Source organism: Moschus berezovskii, chromosome 9 (genome assembly GCF_049115385.1).
Source record: "Moschus berezovskii isolate FMDL1 chromosome 9, NW_MosBer_1.0, whole genome shotgun sequence".
Taxonomy (NCBI): Eukaryota; Metazoa; Chordata; class Mammalia; order Artiodactyla; family Moschidae; genus Moschus; species Moschus berezovskii.
The window spans coordinates 103,381,785-103,389,144 of record NC_142468.1 but is presented as its reverse complement, the minus strand read 5'-3'; the positions used below and the strand labels follow the sequence as shown (position 1 = coordinate 103,389,144).

At 41.1% G+C, this 7,360-nt stretch overlaps 1 protein-coding gene across 1 annotated transcript; it reads right to left on the bottom strand.

The window, feature by feature from the left end:
* Positions 1-3,184: 3,184 nt before the first annotated feature.
* On the bottom strand, positions 3,185-4,149 carry LOC148776812 (olfactory receptor 11G2-like). Its single transcript, XM_088840108.1, has one exon. The coding sequence runs from the start codon at positions 4,118-4,120 to the stop codon at positions 3,185-3,187; it is 936 nt and encodes a 311-aa protein (XP_088696234.1). The 5' UTR covers positions 4,121-4,149.
* Positions 4,150-7,360: the final 3,211 nt, after the last annotated feature.

Genomic DNA, 7,360 nt, shown 5'->3' with positions numbered 1-7,360 from the left:
GGAGAGGAGGAAAGATATACCCATATGAATGCAGAGTTCCAAAGAATAGCAAGGAGAGATAAGAAAACCTTCCTCAGTGATCAATGCAAAGAAATAGAGGAAAACAACAGAATGGGAAAGACTAGAGATCTCTTCAGCAAAATCAGAGATACAAGCGAACATTTCATGCAAAGATGGGCACAATAAAGGACAGAAACATTATGGACCTAACAGAAGCAGAAGATATTAAGAAGAGGTGGTAAGAATACACAGAAGAACTATACAAAAAAGTTCTTCATGACCCAGATAACCACGATGGTGTGATCACTCACCTAGAGCCAGACATCCTGGAATGCGAAGTCAAGTGGGCCTCAGGAAACATCACTACGAACAAAGCTGGTGGAGGTGATAGAATTCCAGTGGAGCTATTTCAACTCCTAAAAGATGATGCTGTGAAAGTGCTGAACTCAATATGCCAGCAAATTTGGAAAACTCAACAGTGGCCACAGGATTGGAAAAGGTCAGTCTTCATTCCAATCCCAAAGAAAGGCAAAGCCAAAAAATGCTCAAACTACCACACAATTGCACTCATGTCACCTGCTAGCAGAGTAATGCTCAAAATTCTCCAAGCCAGGCTTCAACAGTACGTGAACCATGAACTTCCAGATGTTCAAGCTAGATTTAGAAAAGGCAGAGGAACTAGAGATCAAACTGCCAACATCTGCTGGATCATGGAAAAAGCAAGAGTGTTCCAGAAAAACATCTACTTCTGCTTTATTGACTATGCCAAAGCCTTTGACTATGTGGATCACAACAAACTGTGGAAAATTCTTCAAGAGATGGGAATATCAGACCACCTTATCTGCCTCCTGAGAAATCTGTATTCAGGTCAGGAAACAACAGTTAGAACTGGACATGGAACAACAGACTGGTTCCAAATAGGAAAAGGAGTATGTCAAGGCTGTATACTGTCACCCTGTTTATTTAACTTATATGCAGGGTATATCATGAGAAACGCTGGGTTGGAGGAAGCACAAGCTGGAATCAAGTTTGCCGGGAGAAATATCAATAACCTCAGATATGCAGATAACACCACCCTATGGCAAAAAGCGAAGAACTAAGGAGCCTCTTGATGAAAGTGAAAGAGGAGAGTGAAAAATTGGCTTAAAACTCAACATTCAAAAAATGACGATCATGGCATGTGGTCCCATCACTTCATGGCAAACATACGGGGAAACAGTGCAAACAGTGACAGACTTTATTTTTTTGGGCTCCAAAATCACTGCAGATGGTGACTGCAGCCTTGCAACTAAAAGACGCTTACTCCTTGGAAGGAAAGTTATGACCAACCTAGATAGCATATTAAAAAGCAGAGACACTACTTTGCCAGCAAAGGTCTGCCTAGTCAAAACTATGGCTTTTCCAGTAGTCATGTATGGATGTGAGAGTTGGACTGTGAAGAAAGCTGATCACCGAAGAATTGATGCTTTTTAACTGTGGTGTTGCAGAAGACTCTTGAGAGTCCCTTGGACTGCAAGGAGATCCAATCAGTCCATCCTAAAGGAAATAAGTCCTGAATATTCATTGGAAGGACTTATGCTAAAGCGGAAACTCCAATCCTTTGGCTTCTAGATGCAAAGAACTGACTCATTTCAAAAGACCCTGATGCTGGGAAAGATTGAAGACAAGAGGAGAAGGAGACGAGAATGAGATGGTTGGATGGCATCACCGACTCAATGGACATGAGTTTGAGTAAACTCCAAGAGTTGGTGATGGACAGGGAGGACTGGCGTGCTGCGGTCCATGGCGTCGCAAAGTGTCAGACACGACTGAGCGACTGAACTGAACTGAACAATTCCTGATCACCTCTCCCTTAAAAGAATTAGGCCTAAATTTGTCTCTGGGTTACTGGTTTTCCTTATTTTATTGAAATCAACCCCTTCTCCCTTCCCACCTTGTTTGCAGGGTAGAACACTCAGGAATGTGGAGGTGCTTGCAGTGAAAAGAAAATCAGGCCTTTGCATGTTTATACCAGTCCCTGTATTCACTTGTCTCTGATTTGTGGGTTTTTGCATGATTATGCTACGAGATCGTCTCCTGAAAGTGAGGGGAGAAGTGAGAAAGTATGGAATTTAGATGTAATAGAAAATAACTTTTAGTTATAGTCATGACTAATCAGCTTGGATTAAACTTATCCTTCGACTAAAAGTAACTCGCAAATCTGGAGAAATCACATAAAACAAGCCTTTGAAGGCACTAGAGAGCAGTCAACACAGACATGACTTCAGGGGCTGCAATTCCAGGGAAGGGAGGAATAAGAAGAAGAGCTCCACAGTTACCTTGAGTGTTTCTCCCCTAGGATGACAGTCACTGGGTTGGGGAGTCTGGGGACATGGAGGCATCTGAGAAAAACAGCAGGGAGGGAGAATAAAGTCTCACCAGAAAGCAGTCGTTTCACTGAACTAAGGATATAAGGGATTTGGTGTCTGTGGCCGCCAGAGAAACTGGTGTTTGAGAAAAAATACTGGAGACAGGAGGACCACAGAGAAGTGAGGGTCAAAACGTGACGTAGTTTCCTTTCCAGGCATTTTTCCATTTCTCAGTCATTCATGTGCAAGATGAGATTTCCAGAAGTCTAGCAGAAAGAAGAAACTGGGAGTTTAAAGAGCTGAGCAGAGGTCTTAGGAGTCGTGGGTTTCAGAATATAGAGAAAGTCAGGGCTCTCTGAGGTGGAGGCGTCCTGGAAACAGTTCAGGTGTGCAACTGACATCTCAGAATGGTCATGTTCCTGACTAAGGATCACATCCCAGAAATAAGAGCAAAGCTATTTTAGACTATTTTTATTACACCTTAAAATAAATACTCCTTAAATGAGATCAAAGTGATCAGCTTTACTCTATCTTCTGGTAAAAGAAAACTTTCTTTACTACATTATTTAAAAAATTTTAAAATATAATGTTCAGCATTTGGTAAAAAATGAAGTATATAAGAAACAGGACAAAAAAAAAAGAAACAGGACAAATGAGCAAGAACCAGGAGAACAAATAAGCAACAGATACATGTTCACTGGTGACTGAAATTTTAGTCAATCTTAGGATGAACAATTATCTGAAAAAAACAAAACACATTTTTTTTTTAAATCTAAAAATGAGGTAAACACAATTTAGGTCTCTAATTGCTCAAGAACTCTTTTGATTAACACTTTTTATAGTCTAAGAAATTTCTGCAGGGCTTTTTTCATATCTTTGTTTCTAAGACTATATATTACAGGGTTAAGAAGTGGCGTCACAACAGAATAAAACAGAGTCACAATCTTCTGCATTCCAGCTTCATGCTCAGAGGTTGGACTCCCATACATTACGAGGACTGAGCCATAAAACAGTGAAACCACAGCCAGATGAGACCCACAGGTGGAGAAAGCCTTTTTTTGCCCAGCTGCTGAAGGTACTTTCAATACAGCTCTCAGGACCGGAGCATAAGACCCCATGATGAAGAGAAAAGGAATGATTAGGGGCAAAGGACTTAAGGTGGAGAAGACAAGCTCTATCACAGGAGCTTTTTTGCAGGTGAGTGCTAGAAGAGGACCTGGGTCACACAGGAAGTGGTCAGTGATCCCAGATCCACAGAAGGACATTTGGGAGATGATGATGATGGGAATCAAGAACCAGAGGAAACCAAATACCCAGCAGCTGATTATGAGATTGGCACAGAGACGTCCAGTCATGACAGTGGGGTAGTGTAGAGGCCAGCAGATGGCAAGGTATCGATCAAATGCCATAATAGCCAAGAAAAAACATTCTGTAGAACCCAAGGAGAAGAAAAAGTAAAACTGGAGAAAGCACCCAGAGAAGGAGATGAGCTTGTTGTCAGAGAGGAAGTTGGCCAACATGTTGGGGACAGTGGAGGTGACATACCAGATCTCCAGGAAGGAGAAGCTGGCCAGCAGGATGTACATTGGGGTGTGGAGTCTGTGATCCCAGCGCACAGCACAGATGATCGAACCGTTGCCCATGAGGGTCAGGAGGTAGACAGCACAGAAGAGCACAAAGAGGAGAATCTGCCCCTCCCTGGGGCAAGGGAAGCACAGGAGGATGAAGCCAGTGATGGTGCTGGAGGTGTTGGAGGTGTTGGATATTTTCATGAGTCTGCAAGCTGTGAAAGAACCAGCAAATATCAAATGAGTTTGTATAGAGATATGAGGACCCAGATTTATATTTAAATCATCTTGGAAGAGTAAATAGAGATTTATATAGTAATAGCTATTTTTTTCCTTGTAAACTGGGTTAACTATTCTCATTCACATTTTCATCATGGATTTAAGAAAATGTTTGATCAGAATTGGTAAACTCTTGAAGGAAAGTGTGGTAGAGGTATTTGAACATTAGACTTTGTTCTTAATAGAGAATCTGTCTGTCTATCTACATACCATCCTACTGCCTATCTAGTTTCTCAGAAAAATAGGGACAGAAAAGAATAATTCTGCTGCATATAAAGGTCCTTTATGGTTTCAAAAAAATGATTGTAAGTCCAGTACTAATTCAAAGGAAGGTAGCTTTTTTATGATCAATTAAAAACAATTGCTACTTCTAATGCTTAGGTATTTTTGACCAGGGTTGTTCTGCTGGGGTGCCTGAAATTTCATTTAGGGGTAAGCATCTGTTTAATTTAATAAATGACCTTTCAGATTAAATATTTAAGAATTGTTTTTATTTATTTGTGATAAAACATTTCAGTGTAGTATTTCTTCCCTTTCCTTTACCCTCACATCTAATTCATCAGCAATTTCTGTTAGTCTCTCTCTAAAATAAGTCTCATGTCCCTTCACCTCTCTCTAATTCAAGCCGTCATCTTCTTTTCTTCTCTGGAACACTGTGATCCTGTCCTAACCGGGTTTCTTGTTTCTCATCCCTGTCTCTCTACAATTTATGATCCATACCATGGCCAGCTGCTGCTGCTGCTGCTAAGTCGCGTCAGTCGTGTCCGACTCTGTGTGACCCCATAGACAGCAGCCCACCAGGCTCCCCCATCCCTGGGATTCTCCAGGCAAGAACACTGGAGTGGGTTGCCATTTCCTTCTCCAATGCATGAAAGTGAAAAGTGAAAGTGAAGTTGCTCAGTCATGTCCAACTCTTAGCGACCCCATGGACTGTAGCCTACCAGGCTCCTCCATCCATGGGATTTTCCAGGCAAGAGTACTGGAGTGGGGTGCCATTGCCTTCTCCGCCATTGGCCAGAGTGACTCTTAAAAAAAAAGATCAGATCACACAAATTTCAAATAGCTTCCCAATGCACTTAGGATCAAACAAATTTTCAAACTAGGGTCTTTGAACTGACTCTTTTTCATATCTCCAAACTATCCTCATGATTCTGTTAGTCAAATATACTTTTTATGTGTCTCTCTTGCACACGCATACACACAGAAACACACAGTCTGTGTGTAAGGGAGATACACACACCCTCTACTAACATACACACTGCAAATATGAAACAGGGTTCAACAAACAGTGGGGTAGCAGGATGTATTCCACACCCTGTGCTCTACTGACCCTACTGCAAGCTGCCTGCATTTGGACTATAATACCTATGCTAGGCCGCATAACAGTAGAGGGGACTCACTTTGTAATCCTCTGCACCAGGGGTCAGCAAATATCTTCTTAGCTATTTTAGTCTTGTAGCCACATAGTCTTTATGATAACTGTTCATTTCTGCTGTTGTATGAAAGTAGCCACAGACACAAAACCTAAATGAATGCACATGGCTGTATTCTCATAAATCTTTATTTATGTCCACAGAAATTTGAATTCCATGTAACTCTGATATATTACAAAACATTAGTCTTCTATGGATTTTTTAATTTAAATTAAAAAGTAAAAATTCTTAGCTCACTGGCTATACAAAAGCAGGCCATGTTTGACCTATTGCCATAATTTGCTGAGCTCTGGTCAATACATTTATAGAGACAGGAAAGGAAAGACATTCATTTCACTGTAGAACAATGGAAACTCTTTGATCCATCGTGTGACTTTATTAGAAATGGAGGAGACCTCTAGAGGGCAGCTGGAATCAGCCTGTTCTGTGCTCACAGATTTTTTGGGACCAGTTTAATTACCAGTTTCCAAAGTCATCAGGATTGCCTTTCTCTTTTTGTTGTTTTACACACACACACACACACACACACACACACACACACGACTGCTTCTTTCCACCACACAATACTTCAGTAATATAACATTGGCCTTCTTTCAGTTTCTGCTGCTGCTGCTAAGTCACTTCAGTCGTGTCTGACTCTGTGTGACCCCATAGACGGAAGCCCACCAGGCTCCCCCTTCCCTGGGATTCTCCAGGCAAGAACACTGGAGTGGGTTGCCATTTCCTTCTCCAATGTGTGAAAGTGAAAAGTGAAAGTGAAGTCGCTCAGTCGTGTCCGACCCTTAGCGACCCCACGGACTGCAGCCCACCAAGCTCCTCCATCCATGGGGTTTTCTAGGCAAGAGTACTGGAGTGGCTTACCAGTTTCTAGAAGCAGTTAAATACTTTCCTGACTAAGTGTCTTTGTTCTTGTTGGCCTTCATGGTCACTCTTAATTCTGACTGCTCAGCACACTATGAGGAAGAGGGTATGTACTTTGTAAACATTTTTTTAAAGAAATGACTGTCTACATTGTGAACAATGTAGAGAATATAGACAGATAATATAGAAACATTTACCAATTACTTCATTTGAGCTTCAAATACCTTGTGAGATGAAATCTTAGGAAATGAATTATACAGGAAAAGGCTCTAGGATCTATAAAATGATCTAGGTAATGAGAGTGCTGGCCCAGTCTTGAGATGAATCCATTCAAAGAAGGAATGGAAGCAAATGCTCTGTGTGGAAGAATATGTCTCACCACAAGTGGCTTACTCTCTGTTTCTGGAGAAAACTATGGTCCCCCAGTTGTGGATGTCAAAGTAGGAGAGAAGGAAGATGGGATGGAAATTCTAGGTTCAGCCTCATAGCAAAGTAGCTGGTTGGCTCTAGTGGAGTCTTCTATTGTCTATAAGCTATGCTTTCTTAATTTTTAAAATTTTTGTTCTCTATTTTTAATTGAAGTAGAGTTGATTTACAGTATTGTGCTAATTTCTGCTGTATAGCAAAGTCACTCAGTTATACACATACATACGTTCTCTTTAATCTTCTTTTCCATTATGGTTTATCGAGGAGATTGGATATAGTTCCCTATGCTACACAATAGGACCTTACTGTTTTTCTGTTGCTTGAAAAATTTGTTCCGTATTGTTGACCCATTCGAAATGTAATAGTTTGTATCTACTAACCCCAGACATCTTGTCCATCCCTCTCTCTCCCTCTTCCCCCTTGGCAACTACAACTCTGTTCTTTT

What these genes read in the sequence shown, in the direction of transcription:
- LOC148776812 (XM_088840108.1), bottom strand. Translation starts at nt 4,120, where the DNA reads ATGAAAATATCCAACACCTCCAACACCTCCAGCACCATCACTGGCTTC.